We start from the raw sequence: 17,890 nt of genomic DNA on the forward strand, positions 1-17,890 counted from the left end.
CTTAAACAATCAAAACAATATTCAATAAAGTATATACTTTAAATTACTATTAATATGTACCTTTTTATTCATTACTTTTCTTAATTATTTGGGACCAGTGGTCCCTTCAAACAATCACAGAATATAATTTGGCCCCTGAGGAAACTTGCTCATGACCCTTTATGTAAAACAACTTAAAAATATTTATAATATCACTGGACAGTAGAAAAATAATAAGCATGTATAATGTAACCTTTGTTCAAAATACATTTTGTATAATTTTAATATTCTATCTTTTCAAAATGTGATTCATTATTTTGTTTGTTATATAATTTGTTTTAAATATATATAAACAATTTTCACATACCATTGTGTGTGTGTGTGCGTGTGTGTGTCAGGAGTGAGGTGAGGTGTGTTAGTGTAATTTCACCGGACAGTAATCCCGCTGTTGGATTAGAGGCTGGTTTTAGAAGAGGGGGTGCAGCACACGGTCACCTCGGGGAACTGGCTCAAGCGTGCAGGTCATCCTGCCCGTCTGTCTTCGCACCAGCAACCTGTTGTCAGAAACTGAGAAGATGTCATGATACACTCAACACGAATAATACTACACAGATGGTGTTATAACTTTAATTCAATTATTAAATGAATATTGTTGCCTAACATAAATGTAAGTACAAAAATAGTGAGGGATTAATACAAATACATAAAAAAAACATATTTAACAGTAGATATTGTGTATTTTCAGTAAATATTAATGATAATATGGAAACTATTATCAAAGTCTTTAAAATCGAGATACTCAATTGTGAACTACATATAGCTGGAATTCGTATATTTTATACTTGAATGTTTCTATGAAAAATTGAATCTCTAAATGCAAGTATTTAATAAATGCAAATTGTTTATGACTAAGTAATAAGAACATTTTATTTCAATAGCATTTCACGTGAAATCAAACTAGTAAAAATACATCCCAAAGTGCAATCAAAACATATATATCACGATTTATTTCACCTCTCAGAGTAAAATAACACATTTTTACAGTAAAATAATAGCTATAACTCGCTTTTCTACACATAAAATACTCCAACATTATAATGAAGGCTTTTTAAATAAAGCACTTATTAGCGACATCTAGTGGATAAATAGAGTCAATACCAGTGAATGTGACGCCAATTGAACTACTGTGGTCAGGGCCGCGTCTAGACAGGCATGTATGAGGGGGCAGCCACAAATCTTGAGGGGGCATTGTGCCAGGCCCCCTCTTGCCCCTGCCTAGACCCGACCCTGATTGTGAGACTTAAAAATATCCCTTTTAAATTTAAAATATGACGAATTAATGTTTAAAAACTGGAAATTATATGTACGTGATTGTTTCCGCTGACACTTCCGTATCTGCGCGCATGCGCAAACGAGGGATCAGTTTATATTGTTTAATATATTTATTTATTTCAATTTAAACACACATTTAGACATTATTTACCGTAACTAATATTTTATGTTAATTTATTCACAAAAAGCAGCGGCAATTTCTTTTTTTCTTTTTTTTTTAAAAGTGCACTACCATGGCAACCACCTTTCCAGACAGGAAGCGCAGGGTTCATCACGTTTAATAAACGTAAGAAAAAAATAGATTTGAATTGAAGCAGATGAAGTTGGAGATCAGAACAGACCTGACGTATTCTTAAAGAGATTGGAGAAAAAAAAGGGATTAAAAATCCAACACGTTTCACCGGCTTTGGTAAATAACTTTCGATATTAATCACGTGTTATTTGAATTTGTTATTACTTTTAAACTGACGATGGTTTACAGTGTGGAGGCTCTTGACAGTGAAACTAATTATTCCCTTAAAAAATCTGCTTAATTCTTAAAATGTTCGTTAGGTGTGTTGACTATTTTATTTTTTTTTAGTTTAATATTCGTGGATCTTGTAAAAAAAGAAGTAACCGACGGCCGTTCCTCAGCCGTTACATAGACCTCGCTGCTATTTTAACGTCACAATAACACATGCATTGTTAAAAATGTACTGTTTTGTATTATAGATTGTTTTAACACTTTTATTTGAAGGCATTTTTAAAACAATATAAGCGTCAAGGACGATCGTTTAACAAGTTAAGGGTATTAGTTCAGCATCAAATGTTTGAACCCAAAATTCCAATAATAATAATAATAATAATAATGATAACTTGTTGCTTATTTCGTGGATTTTTAAATATACATTTCGATTTCATGTATACCGTGATTAAAAAAACGATATTTAGTGCAAAATTGTTAGCGACAAAATGTCACAGATTCAATCGTGTCAAGTGGAATAAAGTATAAATTATCTTAAGATATATATGTATATAAAAATAGTTTGTAACAACCTAACAGCTAAATATTGGCAAAGAATGTTGGTATTTTTCTTCAACGGGAAAAGTGGAATAAGGAACATATTGTATATATATTTTTTAATAATCTGTAATAAAATAGCAACTTCAAGTGTCCTTCTTGAATAATATCATTTTCATTTATGTTTTATGTGAGTGTTTTTCTAGATGATATTGTTCTTCCTGGACATTCTCACTTATATGTGTATTTTTTTTACATCTTAAGACGTTTCTATTTGTTCAGGCTTTTCCTTGATTTTCTGGAACTCCTGTTGTGTTATCAGTTTTATCTTGATCTTTAAAGTATATACTTTATTGAATATTGTTTTGATTGTTTAAGCGCTTTGTGACCCTGGTCTGGAAAAGCGCTATACAAATAAAAATTACTTACTTACTTACTTACTTACTTTTCTTTTCAATATAGGAGCAACATGAAGGACTTTGAAGACTTGGATTCGGTGCAGTTGGTTGATGGGTTGGATCCGGAACAGCTGCTTTCAATACTGGAAGTATTGTGGTATGAATCCGACGCAGAAATGGAAACCCCACCTCCATCTCCTAGTCCTCCAGCTGAGACCCCAACATTCCCTGTTCTCCCTTCATCATCTCCCACACCTTCGTCTCACTCCATGACGTTGCCTCCTGATCTCCATTCGCCTTCACCCACGATCTTCCCGACACCATCTCCAACACCTTCGCCTCCACCGTTGCCCATCATGTTTTTTCCTGATCTCCATTCGCCTTCACCTACGATCTTCCCGACACCATCGCCAACGCTGCTGCCATTTTTCCCCCAACAGCCCTTCAATACCTTCCCTGTAACCCATGTCAACGTTCCCTACGCCGCTCCCTGGACCACCTTCGTCCCACAACCTTACTTTCTTCAAAGTCAGCCACAGATCTACGTTTCAAACGTGGTAGGTTAAATAAAGTGTAATATTCAATTTCTGGCTTATTTTAAAGATATACGTTGAGTTAAATATTATATTTAGAAGAAAAAAATGGTGTATTTTTTCTAAAGATTTGTTATTAACCATGATTTATTTTCTGTAGAACCTGAATCTCCAACACCCTGAGATGGGTGTTTTGAAACATGTTGGATATTTCGTAAGTAACACACTCACACACACACAAACACACATGCACACACACAATGCTTTATACTTTTGATGGTCTGATGAAGTCTCATGAAGCAGTGTCATTATTTTTAGATTCCACTAGATGGCGTCTCTGCTGTTTTTTCATTTCCTTTGAACAACTATTCTAATGAAACATCATTTTTGAAACTGATGGCGCCACCTACTGACCTCTAAACAATATGACACTGTTTCATGAAGCTTCATGAAGCAGTGTCATTATTTTCAGATTCCACTAGATGGCGTCTCTGCTGTTTTTTCATTTCCTTTGAACAACTATTCTAATGAAACATCATTTTTGAAACTGATGGCGCCACCTACTGACCTCTAAACAACATGACACTGCTTCATGAAGCTTCACCAGCACATCACTACTGTATAGATTTTCATTGCACTTTATATTCATTTATTTAATAGTTTTATTTCACGTTAAATGCTATTAAAACACACACCAATATTCTACTCTTCACACCTGTTTCAGTGTGACAGGGGTTGTAAACCAAAATTTAATACTAACCTATTTAAAAATAAATAAAAATAATAATCATTTGTCAGATGTGAGAGCATCGAGCTAAACCCAGGGTCTGCAACTATTATTGTGTTACTGTTCCTACTTGAGAACTCACTCAAAACTGTTGACGAATAAACGATTAAACACCAAATGAAAGATAAATACAATTTTCTCTGTTTCAATTTGGTATTTACCTCAAATTTAGGGTCTTTTTAAGTCTTCATATAACATATTTCTTTAGTCTGCAGAAACAATTAAAAATGGCAAAAATAAATAAATATTACCTAACATTATAAATAAAAAGGTTTAAACAATTTAAAAAAATTGCCTACTAATTCAAAGTATATAGTAATTGTTGTTTTTGTGTGAAGGAGCCACATGTGGTTCTGGACGGAGCCAAATGAAGACATTCATAAAGTAAAATACATTTAATATAGTGTATAAACTGGATATTAGAATAAGTTGTACTTGAGTTGTGTTTCATTTCATATTATATTCATTTTATTTAAAAAATATCCGTCATAAATATTATCTATAGACAGTAAAATATAGAAGAACTAAAGAACATCATTTGTTTTATTTTGAAGTATCCAACGCAGAGGATGTTTGTGGCGGAAGATCCTGATCCGTCAATCATGTTGAGACGAGCTTGACCATCACTTGAGACTGAAGTAAGTTGACTTTAAATATTGATCCTAAAGATTTATCGTCGTTAGTTGATATAATTGAAAATTAATGATATTTTTTCCTGTAGTACCGACAGGAGAAGACAGAGGGCGCTCCAGTCCACAGCCTTCACGGAAGAATTTTGCCGACGCAGCGAACAAGAACCGCTACTTCTTTTCTGATGGTATTTTAAACAAATATTCATCATTATGTTATTGTGTAAATACGAGAGATGTACATGTTTGATCGATTTTTAATTGTAACTTTTTTAAACGAAACTAATTGATAAAATTGTTGACGTTTACTGTGACTTCAGATTGAAAGTATTATTTCTTGCGTCACATATTTCCAGATAAATATTTTTAAGGCTATTTTTACAATTTTAAACTCTCACTTTTTATAGATATATTTATGTTTTCATGTGTGTTACTACTTGATTTTTTAATACTTTTTTATTAAAATGTTTCAAAAGTAAAATCACTGTCTGATCTTTCAACGTTGAAGTTAAATGAAGGGAATGTTTTTGTTTTAATCTAATATCTGACTTAAAAATATTGATAATTTTGCTATTACAAAAACAAACAGAGGTTTCAGACAAAAGGCATTTAATGTTTACAGACTTTGAAGATAAATCAGTCAATGATGGCAGTAACTTTTTTTTAAAGTTTACACAAATTCAATTGTTGGTTAGATTGAGGTGAAAATGATGCGTGACCTTTGAACTGACGTCTTAACATGCACAAGCTATGATCAGAGTAAATGTTTGACTTCCACAAACAGCAATGACGTTGTAATCAAGATAAAATGTGTCGTGAAACTTCGATATTTCAAACCAAAAACATATATTAATAAGTAAAAATAGCAGTAATGATCGCATGATAATGTGGGGAATGTTCAAAGCATATTTCAGCTTCAAATAATTACTCATAAAATATAATATAACCTGATGGCTGTTTTTTTAAATCAATACTCCTGTTATTAATTTAAAATTCATTTTTAAAGAGTATAGATTTAGATTACCATCACAAAGTTGAATTAAATGCCATAAAAGGACTATTATTCTGAAATAAAGCAGTGTTAAACAGAGAAAAGTTGATTATTTTTAATTTGCAAAAAATAAACTGTATTAACATATACGTGAAACAAAACAAAAAAAAATGAAGTAGGCAGATGAAAGAAAATTGAATTTTATTGGTGGATAAAATTAACACTTTCTACTATAAATGCTACCTTTTAATAGCCGGCTCTTTAAAGTTGGGTTAAAATTGAACAAACATATATTTTTAAAAAAAACGAAAACATCTATAAATAACAATTTAATCTAAAGTTAGATGTGCTTTCTCAACGTTACTGTATGAAAACTGAAGAGACAAAAGTTGAAAACAGTATTAATAATAAATGGATCTAGAAGCTTCCTTACAGACAGGGAGTGTGTCAGAGTTGCAGAGTAAGGCGTCTGGACTTTCCTTCCTGAAAGATCCACAAAAACACTGCTGAACAAAAAAAAAGTTATAAGAAATCAGGTTTAAAAAAAAAGAAAAAAAAAAAGCTTCTGGTGTTTTTGGCAGTTTTATGGTTTGATTTAGAACCACAGAGGCAGAGATATCATCAGATAGAACGAGAAAATCTTCTAATTGCGATAAAAAAAACAACTAAAACTGAGGTGTGAGAAGGTTCTTCTTCGACAGATGCCGTAAAACTTTTTTTGTTGTCGCGAGGATGAGCCGAGATCGACCAGTAACACGAGAGAACTTCTTTAAAACGGAAGCTCTTCTTTTCCGCTCCAGTTCTTTTCAGTAACGTCGACAGTCGTGCACAGTTTGTCCCGAAACACTAAACATTCAAGAGTTCGTCCTAAAAAAAACGTCAAGAAAAAAAAAGAAGAAAAACAAAAGCACACAGCCGGGGACAGAACGTGAACTCGAGAGCTAACATAGCTTATAATCAGTCTAAGGCCAAAAGAAAAAAGATGTGGGTTTTGTGAGAGAAAAAGGAGTCCTGGGGGTTCTGCTGGGTGGAGCCACCAGGGGGCGCGCTTACACTCGGAAACTCTCTCCCTTGCCGTCGATGTGGCGCAGGCGCAGGTAGACGTCGGTGCCGACGCCCTGCATGGACTGTATGGACAGGGAGCCCCCGAGGTACTCAGCGTAGGCCCTGGATGTGGGCAAACCGAAGCCAAACCTGCAGGAAGAACCGCATAGTTTTAAGACCCGAGTATAAGAACTGATATGGAAGTATGTCAGTGTCACCGGAATATTCACTTAACTTCACAAATGTTGATACTTTTTTATTTATTTAAATGTTTCTTTAAAGCTCTAAGTTTTTAATTTCTATATTAAAAGTTGAATTTCCATTATCTTAATAAATTAATATAATATTTTTAATATTTTTTAAATACATAAAACACATTTTTACACATAGTTTTATATTCCAATTCCATTCATTCCAAAATATATTTCCTGAATTCTAAGTGTTTTTAGTTCATAGCCTTTTAAACTCCGTGTTGGTATAATATTGTCACCTAACAATAATGAATATAAAAGGCTTAGAATGAGAAAATATTTAATTTAGACATTTTCTTTTACTTATTAATTGTCAAAAAATATGTGTAAAAACAACAACAACGACCTTTAAACTAAAAAACACTTGCATTTCTTTTTTTTCTTTTTACTTTGAATATTGTAAACTAACATCTTTTTATTGAAATGTAGTTTTGGGGGCATTACATTATATTTTGTGTAATATCAAAAAAGAAATCAATTAAAAATATTTTTTAATATTTAAAGTATGATATTTAAAATCCAATAATTCAAAATAAAGTTTTTCTAAATTCTTCTTCTTTTATTTTATTTGTAGCCTTATTAATTATTATTTTTAATACTGAATTTAAAAGGCTAAGAATGTTCAAATAGTTAACATTTTAAATATTATGATTGTTGGTAAGTTTGGAAGTCTGGTACCTTTCTTTTAATTATTGAAATTAGTAGATCAAACTATGTGTTTTTGAAAATGATTAAAGAAAACAAGTAACTTATAATTTACAAACAATAAAAACTATTTCAACCGTTTCAGTTCTATTATTTAAAATGTTAAATTCAACTCTTCAATATTTTATTTCCACTGATAAACTTCCATGAGGCGAGAAACAGAGTTGATCTACGACGGTCTCACCCATGCATGGGCGAGGACTGGTTCCCACTGTTGGTAATGTTGTTGAAGAGGTTGTTCATGCGCGGGTCCTGAGCGCTCTCCTCCGCCGTGCTGAAGTGATAGTCCATCACTTTGTCGATGATCTTGTGAGGGATGCCGCCGCCGCGGTCAGAGATCCTTGCAAGACAGAAAAGTTTCAACTCAGACCGAGGTGCTGACAAAATACTTTCTCCGGGTTGAGGCTGAAAGAATATTCTTGCTGTGATTCATTATTAATCCAAGATGTCGACTCACCTGATGACGAAGTCGATGTCATTGTTGGCGATGGTGACGACGACGTCCGGCACGTTGTACGGAGTTTCCAGATGCGTCTCCATCGTTGCTCTTCAGGAGAAACAAAAATGATTTGACACTTGATTATTAACATTGCTTTTAAGATTTAGCATCTATTAGCTTAAGAAAATATCTGAAGCTTTATTTTAATATCGGTTTAATATTTACATTAAATAAATACTCTCAAGATCTTTCTTCAACTTCTCAAGAACCTTCTTTAACTTCTGAAGATCTTTTTTTTTTCTTCTCAAGATCTTTCTTTAACTTCTCAACATCGTGTTTAACTTCTCAAGATCTTTTTTCAACTCAAGAACCTTCTTTAACTTCTCAAGGTCTTTTTTCCCTCTCAAGAACCTTCTTTACCTTCTCAAGATCTTTTTTTCATCTCAAGAACCTTCTTTAACTTCTCAACATCCTGTTTAACTTTTCAAGATCTTTTTTTCATCTCAAGAACCTTCTTTAACTTCTCAACATCCTGTTTAACTTCTCAAGATCTTTTTTCTACTCAAGAACCTTCTTTAACTTCTCAAGATCTTTCTTTAACTTCTCTTCTTTTTTCCCTCTCAAGAACCTTCTTTACCTTCTCAAGATCTTTTTTTTCATCTCAAGAACCTTCTTTAACTTCTCAACATCCTGTTTAACTTCTGAAGATCTTTTTTTAAACTTTTCTTTACTTTAATTTTGAATACATTACTGTTTTTATTTATTACACATATCAATTCTCATTTTTCAAAATACATTTTTTAAATAAAATAATAATTATCATCAAATTAAGTTTAAACTTTTATCAAAACAGAATTTATTTTTTATTTGTTAAAATATTGTTAATTTGCCTCCAAAAGCTTCAGGGTAAAAACTTAATGATCTTCTCATAATTTATTGTTGATGTTGAGTTTATTATTATTATTTATTATTATTATTATGTTCATTTATATTTAATAGTAGAAGTGTTTTATGTTTGAATTCAAATTAAATCCAAATGTAAACACAATTTTCAGAAATCAAGTTCTTGTTGAGATAATTTTCTCAGTTTTTTCTCATTGGTTTCCTCAGAGTCAAGAACATCTTCTGAAGTTGAATTAATGATGTTTCAGATGTTTGACCTCATGTCCACGAACGTTACCTCATGGCGTTCTTGAGCAGCTCTGGCAGGATGTAGTCCAGAGGGAGGGGGATGAAGGGGAAGCGAGCCGCCACGTGTCCGTTGATCCTCACTCTGGGAGAGTTTCCGTACTGGTGTTCACAGAGGCGTCTGAGGGTCAAGTTATACATTTAATACTGTTGAACTTAATCACACAAGGGGACAAAATGTTTAAACAAAAGTCTGACCTTCAGATCGTCTTTTTCATTGTTTTTAAAGCTTCTTCTCGACCAGTAAGTTTAACTTCTTCTACCAAAACCCATCCATCATTGTTTTTTTACAACAGCCGTTTTACTCTCGACTGTAAACGTGTTGACATGATCTTCCTTATCTTATCTTAAACAATGGCGTCTTATCACGTACGTCACAATATCATCATGAATCTACTTTTATTTTTTGCTCAAACCATCTGGCAGAACACATGGAAGACGCCGTTAACGGCCTAGAGATCGACACGTGAGCTTCATCGTATGGATACAAATCTAAATATTGAATGGTTGAATTTAAACACTTCAAATGTAAAATTTATTATTTTTTAATAATTAAATTGAAAAAGTTGAATGTTCTAAACGAGTGATGTTCTGATGAAGCTTCATGAAACAGTGTCATTATTTTCAGAGTCCACTAGATGGCGGTCTCTGGACTATTTCCCTTTGTTTTGAACAAACTGTTCTAATGAAACATCATTTTTTTTAAACTGATGGCGCCACCTACTGACCTCTAAACAACATGGCACTGCTTCACGAAGCTTCATCAACACATCACTATTCTCAACTATATATATATATATATATATATAAAACACACAAAGTTCCTTCTTTCTTGATTGATGCCACGTGAACGATGCTGATTGGCTGAAACAAATTGATCAGTAACTCGGAAATCTTTTGGTTTTGGCTGACGACACTATTACACCGATATTTTATATTGAATTTAAAATGGCTACAAATGAAAAAATATTGAATTTAAAAACATGTTTTTTTCATTATTGGCATTAAAATATCAAACTCTATATAAAAAATAAATAAATAAATAAAATCAGCCATTTTGAAAATAATTAAATTGTAAAACACGAATACAATCTTTGAACCATCTTTTTAATGAAACTGAACATTGTCCTTTTGAATAAACTGAACTGAACCGAGTCAATAAACAACGAAAACCAATATTTGCGACTCAGGTAATACTGTAGTAAGTCCACTTGATTGATCCAAACAGATTGCTTATCAGCCGACCCTTGACCTCTCTCGTCATAGTTATCAGTGGTGTTTGAACTCAAGTGACAAACACACACGAGTAAAATCTCCACTGAAGGTAACGTGTTTCTCGATGTATATGACAATAAACACTTTGAATCTTGAATCTTGAAATGTTTTTTTTGTCTCACCTGGCAAAGTCCACCCACTTCTCTATGATCTTCTTCGGAGACAAACGTCTGCAAATCATTCCCACGAAATCCGCCTGCAATAAAACACAAAAACATCATTAAAAGTCCCTGAAAGTGAGAGATATTTAAAAATAAAAGGCCTACATTGTCTTCGTGGAGCGCGAGGTGATGCGTGGCCAACATCCGGATCCCCAACCGAGAGCACAGCGTCGTGTCCAGGAAGTTCCCAATAAGGGTCTCGTCCTGGAAAAGGTCAGACAAAGACGTTAAAGTTTTTGAGCTTGAGGGTTCCTTCGTCGTTCTTTCCTTCTTTCTTTTACCTGGATGTGTCGGCGAGACTCCCGGAAACCCTGAGCCAACATGGTCACCACGTCTTTGTGGTCGTCCAGCAGCTGCCGGACCAGCTTGCAGAACCGAGTGTCCATTTCCTGGTCCTTGATCTGTGGGGGACCAGAAGACACTTCACCGTCAGGTGTGGAGTCGTATTGACTTGTCGAGGTCACGAGAGGTGAATATTTACAGTAGAGATGACACTAAGATTAATATGTAAACATGGTGAGAACCGTGAGTGGATGGATCTGCATGTGGTTTGATGATGTCATCGATGATGTCATAAGACTTGTCATTATATAATAGTTTCTGCTTTCTATGACCCATGAGATCCAGGTGTGGGAAGAAAAACTAAATTAAAAACTAGCTTAATTTTGATGGAAGTATATTCAGTGTCGTCAATATATTGAATGGTTGAATCTAACATTTCTTATTTTTTTGGTATTGTTTATATAGTTTAATTCAATAATTGAAATATTGAAAGGATGAAGGAGTCATATTCTGACTAAATAAATACATATAAATAGATTTGAACGTTCTAATTAAATATTAATTAAGTACCGTTTCTAAATTCAAATACATTTTTCTTCATAGTCTTATAAATTCCATTTAAAAATGTCTAGACAATTCCAATAGTACTGAGCTAATATATTGAATACATAGATTTAGTTTTGACTTATTTAGAAATAGAATCTTGAACTTTACGTATTTAAAAAAAAAAAAAAGGCATTCGTTTTTAAGATATTTTTAAAAATGTATTTAACTTTGATATAAAACAAAAAATGAATTCATCCTTTAAAAAATACACATTATTGAATTAAATGATAAAATAAAAAACAAAATAACTATTTCAATACGGAAATCATTTAATTCAATACCTTTTTTAAATAAATCATGTTTAAAAAAAAAGCAACATTTTAAGTTTAAGTTTCAACAATTGCACTTTTTTCCCCAAAATCTCTTTGCAATTTGTTCTTTTCATTTGCACTTTGTTCTTGCTTTTATGAAACTTCCTGTAACTTCTATTGTCTGCTGTGTAGTTGAAGACAAATCTGAAGGAGAATCTCCAGAGGGATTAATTAAATCTTATCTAATCTAATTGAAATTCAACCAATTATCCTGATGGCCCCGATATTCTTCTATAAGGTATTTAACCAACAACTTAGGAACAGGAACACAACATGTTTTTGTCATTGCAAGACAAGAAGCCAAGTTGTTGACACTTCAAACAATATTTGTATGTAATTACAAGACGTTGAGAGTACGTTTAAGGATGATGCCAAATAAAGTAAGGCTAAAACAAGAAAACATCTTTATTTTTTAAAAAAAGAGAAAAAAAAAAGAAAAACTTGCCAACAACCATAACTTTACTTTTTTTTTAAAAAAGAGAAAAAACTGAAAACAGTGACAGAAACCACCTGAACACAGAAAATGAAGAAAATGTCACAAAAATATTGAATTTAAATTAGAGTCATGCGCACAAGAGAAACTTTTCCTGAAGTGCGAACTCAGCCACAACCCGTGAACTACTCCTAACCCCTGCATACTTTCGTTTCTTTGTTCCGTGTGCGTGTGCATATGTGTGTGCTTGTGTGTGTGTGCGCTTGTGCTTGTGTGTGTTTTCGAGGACTCACCGCAGGGAACTCGCTAACCATGTGGTAGGCTCTGATGTAAAGCTCGTGCTGGAGAAAGAGAACAAGTGGTTGGAAAATCTCCACGACCGTCAACCATTGAACTGGAAACTCCACGACCCCAGACCCCCAGACCCCGGCCGCCGCCATTACCATCCAGACAAATATGTGCCTGCTGTCGCTCCGTCTCACACTCACGGTCGTCCTGACCTGACGAGTGTCAAGTGTGTCTAACGATAGCATCGAATTTGTTCCAACTTCATAGTTTGGAAACACTGGGAATCCGAGGCGGTGAAAGAGTTAACGCACGTTGACCTACATTCGTGCTGCTCAAGAGCGAGGGATTACGCAATCCACACCGAGGAGCGCCACGATGCTGAGAAAGTAGGAATCTAGGCGAAAGTTCATCCGAGGCAGAGAAAGACATTAAAGTGCAGATGGACTCGTCCCGCAGGAGAGGACGGGAGGACTGGGAGTGAAAAAAGGGGGGATCACGCAACATGTTTTCAGATGATCCTACAAAGACGAATCTGAATAACTTAAGACTTAAGAAACATTTGCTCCTTTTTTAAAGAAGAAGTTTTGAGGGAAAACAAGTACATCTGTTCTTCATCTGGAGACATGTGAACAAGTTTAAAACTACTATCATAAAGTTATGAAGCTTTCTTTGCTGAGGGACCCTAACTGAAGATAAAAACTCCTATTAAAATGTTTTAATAATAATAATGCATGTTATTCCGAGGTGCCCTTGAAGACACTCAAGGTCACCTTACAAATACATTTAGAAAAGCAAAGTACATTAAAAGCGGAAGTAATGGAAGGAGGATAAAATGGCAGAAAAGGAGAAGGACATTAAATATTGAACTGATACGTTTTGGAGTTTTGATTTGAATGGTTGAATTATCAGGGTCAAGGTGACCCGGTGCTTGAGATATTGTCACTGGGTCGAGGTGAACCACAAACACGTTTGTTTTCAGGAAACACAAGAGTTAAACTCTAATGTTTTATTAATTTATATTAACTCATTATATAAAATGTAATCATGTTTGACCATAATATCAAGAAATTAAGGTTGTTAAAAGTATCAAAACTTTGTATGGCTACTAAAATACTGGGTTCGGATACAGTACTCATTTTCAAAAGTATTAAAACTTAAAAAACTGCTGCAGGGATGGCAACTGTAAATAGGGGTTATTTTTTTGCAGTTAATGGCTAATAAAACCATTACTTTTCATTATTTGTTTAATCCTTATGGTATCAAAAATTGTACTGGATATTTTCCCAGAGTATCCAGTTGAGTTGAAAATGTGACAACCCTACAAGAAGTGACCACACATTCTTAATGTAATTTTGTACTGACTTAATTTTTTATACACATTCAAGTTGAAAAACTTTTTGCACGGAAATGAGGTTGAAATATTGTGCTTTTAATTTTGAAACCTTACTTTATAAAGGGCAGGTTACAAAACAGTTTGTCACCTCAGGTTCTTTCCAAAAAGGACATAAGTGTTTGGCTATTATCTATACTATGCTAACTGTGAGTAACATCTTGTCAAACAAACGGATCCCATCACAGTTACTAGGGTCTACATTAGAATATACACAAAGATACCTGGCTGGATACTGAGTACTAACTATCATATGCGTTTACTTTGTCATCTTGTTGTTGCAACTCAATGATTATTGGCATAAAAAAAAGGGACTGTTGGAGGCAGCCAAGCAGCCTCCCAGCCGGGGACACGACTTCTTAACGTTTTATGCAAATATCAAATGAAGGAAACTACAAAAATGAGTGACATCACACAGTAGTGTGAACACGATTGTGTACTCACCACTTGCAGGATCGTGGGGTTGCAGCCGATGATGAAGGGCAGACTGCGGAAGCCTTTGATTCGATGGGCGATTCTCACCGGCAGCTCCTTCTGAAGATACTTGGCACTGCTCTGTGGAAACATACGAGAGTGAGTGGAAGGAAAAAAGTGGCTGATGAAAACAGAAGCGTTTAATTTCGACATCAGGCGTAAGAAGACGTACCAAGATGTGATGTCCGTCTGGAGATTTCCCAGAATACAGAAGGGTAGCCAAGGTCAGCCTAACAGAAGCCTGCAGATAAGAAAAACAATTTTGGAAACACAAAGTGATGAATCAGTAACCGAGGGCTTGTGTAAACGCTGTGATTAGATCATCAATTAAACCAGGTTTACTACAGCTTAGGGAAAGTTAAAGTCAAGACTGTTTTCATGCAATTTCAATTATTTAGCCCATTAAAACATTTTCTTGCCTCCCATTGGCTGCAACCCTTTTGTTGGTTCTGCCGTTATGATTATATAACTAATATATAACTATAATATAATTATATATGAGTATATTTTCAGTTATTTAAAAAGAAACCAAATATTTTAAGATGTGACACCAACATACTTATAATGTGTTTCACATATTTGATGTCAATTAAATTAAATCCTTATATCTGACACTCATACAATGAATACATAGTATATGCTACTTTTTTTAAGATCAACATTTTGGTTTAGAAAAAATAATTACAGCGAAAAATTACTGAATTGACTCAATGACATTGATTTACTTGACAGGATTTAAAAAAAGGTATTACATTTATTTATTGATATTATTTATATTAGTTAACATACACAAAACCTTAAGATTCAAACAATTTAACTCACTGATCACCACTGATATTAACTAGGTTTGTGTAATAGCAGGAATTAATCTCTACATACAACTATACAGGTGCAACAATACGATACACTGGGATACTGTAGGAACAAGTATTTGTAGTATTGTCGAGTACTTGACTCTGGTGTTGCAGAATTTACAGACCACATGACTCTTGACAAAGTCATTATTGCTTTTAATTTATTTTGAAACCAAAATAAGTCCAAACATCAGCTTTAAAAGCTGCTGTATCCTCTCGTCCTCAGTCATCTTGCGGGATTTGATTAATCCTTCGAAATAAACGCTGTGAATATTATTGTTGTTATTGTTATTATGTTAATTGTACATTTATTTTTAAAAACCCGAATTATTTTAATTTACATGAACTTTATTGAACTATAGACGGTAAAAGAACCAAGATAAATAGAAAATGTGATGTAAAATAAACACAATTATTATTCTTTTTTAATAGATATGTTGCTTGTTTTAAGTATCATGAGGAAGAAAAAAAAGATTGCGACATATGCGTGTATCGATTATAACACACCCTTAACATGACATTTAGTGAAAATATATAATTTAAACAAAATAAAAACGAATAACTGTCGTCGGCCCAACAAACACCGCTGCTGCGTTCACGTTTAACCCCGACTAGACGTTACACAAATATCACTTTTTATCAGAAGTTACTATTTCTTCGGTTTTAGATAGAAAAGTTCTAGTAATCGGATCCCAAATTTAAAGTGTTAGTATTGTTTTTAAAAAAATGTATTAATGGATGACCTCAAACGTACGCGGAGATCCGCTACACCGCGACGCGCGTCCTGTTTACAACACTCGTCAAGTGTCCCTGAACGCAGCACAGCGCGCTTTGCTAGCAGCTAGCGCTTTGACAGCAGAGCCGCCGCTAGCATGACCAGGATTCTGTCGCCACAAAAAAAAATTGTTTTAACCTTCTCTGCGGACGCGTCGATGGCCGCCTGGTTGTAGAAGGACGTGACGGTCGCCATGGTGAAGTTGGCGTGGAAGCTCCCGCTGCACGACTTCGGTGTAACTGTCCTGCTGCCGGTGGCGAGCAGGAGGCTCCCCAGCCTCGAGCCGCCTCTGCCTGTCAGGCCGCACAGCATCTTCTTTCCCCGACGTTTTATTCCTCCGGGCTTGTGAGCTGGACGTGCCTGTCTAGAGGCTCCGGGAGGCCATCGTCGGGGGGTCGGTGGTGTGGGGGGGTTGCAGGGCTACAGTGCACAATGGCACGTAGCTGCTGGATACAGTAGAGTGGCTCGAGTGACGTCGCGACGGCTCAGCCAATCGGTAGCGAGGGGGGCGTGGCCGCGCAACATCAGTAAACACTTCCTAGTAGTCGACCTTAGAGGTCTCGGTGTCAGGGAAAAATTGGCAATAAAGTTTTTTTCAAAAATCGTCAATGTTGCCAAGAAATTATTTTTTTAAATTGTAAAACAGTTTACACTCGATTTATGTGATTATACTGTACAAATGACAAATTAGACTTTAGACTTTCTTTTATTCAAATTGGACAGAAAACACAGCAGTGAAACTGGCAACGACATTTCGTTTGTTTGGCAACCGTTAAAAACACAGCAGAGTGAATGTATATATTAAAAGTATAAATATAAATAACTAAAAAATAGTGCAATATATTACAAACAGAATAAATAAATAACGTTTTAAATATTGCATATAATATTTAATGTATATAAAAGTATAAGTAAGTAATTTGTATTTATAGAGCGCTTTTCCAGACCAGGGTCACAAAGCGCTTAAACAATCAAAACAATATTCAATAAAATATATACTTTGAAGGACAAGATAACACTGAGAACAACACAGGAGCTCCAGAAAAAAAAATCGTATTTATTTAATATATTTAAATATAAATATATAATAAATAATTATTAGCAAATAAAATAACATAATTTTTAACTTAAATGAGCCTTTCTAGACACATGGTCACAGTACAGACACACCTATACGTCAAAACATAAATGGAAGCAACAATGAAAAGTTGATAAATTGGCAGAAAAGGTGGGAGTGAATTAAAACAGGTGCAAAAGTCAGTTCCACGCAGATGATTTTTTGGTTTGCGATTTAAACTGGAACTTTGACACAAATTAGTCCATGTTTCTGATTTCCAGAGACGGAGAGCATCTTAACAGCATTTCACATCCGTAACTTCTTTGAAATAAAAATTACAACCTCAAATACACTTAATACAAAGACAGTCATGACTAATCCCCCTCTGGCCTCCTTATTGTTACAATGTATATTATTTAATCAATTTTAATTCAGCCATTCATCACTATAATACATTTCTACTTGAATGTTCCTTTATAACTATTTTTTATATTGCATTTTAAAACTCAACCATATTCATTTATTATTTATTTATTTTTCCCATGCAAGTAATTAATGGTTATTTCTAGAGCGCCTTTCTAGACTTGAGTCACAAACAATACACAGTTAAAATATATACTTTAAAAGATCAACACACATAAGACAAACACAGGAGTCCCAGAAAATCAGGGAAACGTCTGCACAAATAAAAATGTCTTAAGATGTTTC

General features: G+C 34.2%; 2 protein-coding genes across 2 annotated transcripts; one reads left to right on the forward strand and one right to left on the reverse strand.

Moving 5' to 3' along the window:
- Nucleotides 1-1,647: 1,647 nt before the first annotated feature.
- LOC148066022 (uncharacterized) lies at nucleotides 1,648-4,993 on the forward strand. Its single transcript, XM_087808021.1, has 5 exons — nucleotides 1,648-1,720; nucleotides 2,774-3,266; nucleotides 3,403-3,456; nucleotides 4,584-4,667; nucleotides 4,751-4,993. The coding sequence occupies exons 2-4, from the start codon at nucleotides 2,781-2,783 to the stop codon at nucleotides 4,647-4,649; spliced, it is 606 nt and encodes a 201-aa protein (XP_087664147.1). The 5' UTR covers nucleotides 1,648-1,720; nucleotides 2,774-2,780; the 3' UTR covers nucleotides 4,650-4,667; nucleotides 4,751-4,993.
- An 840-nt stretch (nucleotides 4,994-5,833) lies between these two features.
- bckdk (branched chain keto acid dehydrogenase kinase) lies at nucleotides 5,834-16,563 on the reverse strand. The gene is made up of 11 exons (XM_087807877.1): nucleotides 16,264-16,563; nucleotides 14,669-14,737; nucleotides 14,467-14,577; nucleotides 12,638-12,685; nucleotides 10,994-11,113; nucleotides 10,818-10,916; nucleotides 10,674-10,747; nucleotides 9,269-9,397; nucleotides 8,107-8,196; nucleotides 7,834-7,989; nucleotides 5,834-6,843 (listed from the first exon to the last, which is right to left on the reverse strand). The coding sequence occupies exons 1-11, from the start codon at nucleotides 16,435-16,437 to the stop codon at nucleotides 6,699-6,701; spliced, it is 1,215 nt and encodes a 404-aa protein (XP_087664003.1). The 5' UTR covers nucleotides 16,438-16,563; the 3' UTR covers nucleotides 5,834-6,698.
- Nucleotides 16,564-17,890: the final 1,327 nt, after the last annotated feature.

Source organism: Callionymus lyra, chromosome 14, assembly GCF_982586985.1.
Source record: "Callionymus lyra chromosome 14, fCalLyr1.hap1.1, whole genome shotgun sequence".
Lineage (NCBI taxonomy): Eukaryota > Metazoa > Chordata > Actinopteri > Syngnathiformes > Callionymidae > Callionymus > Callionymus lyra.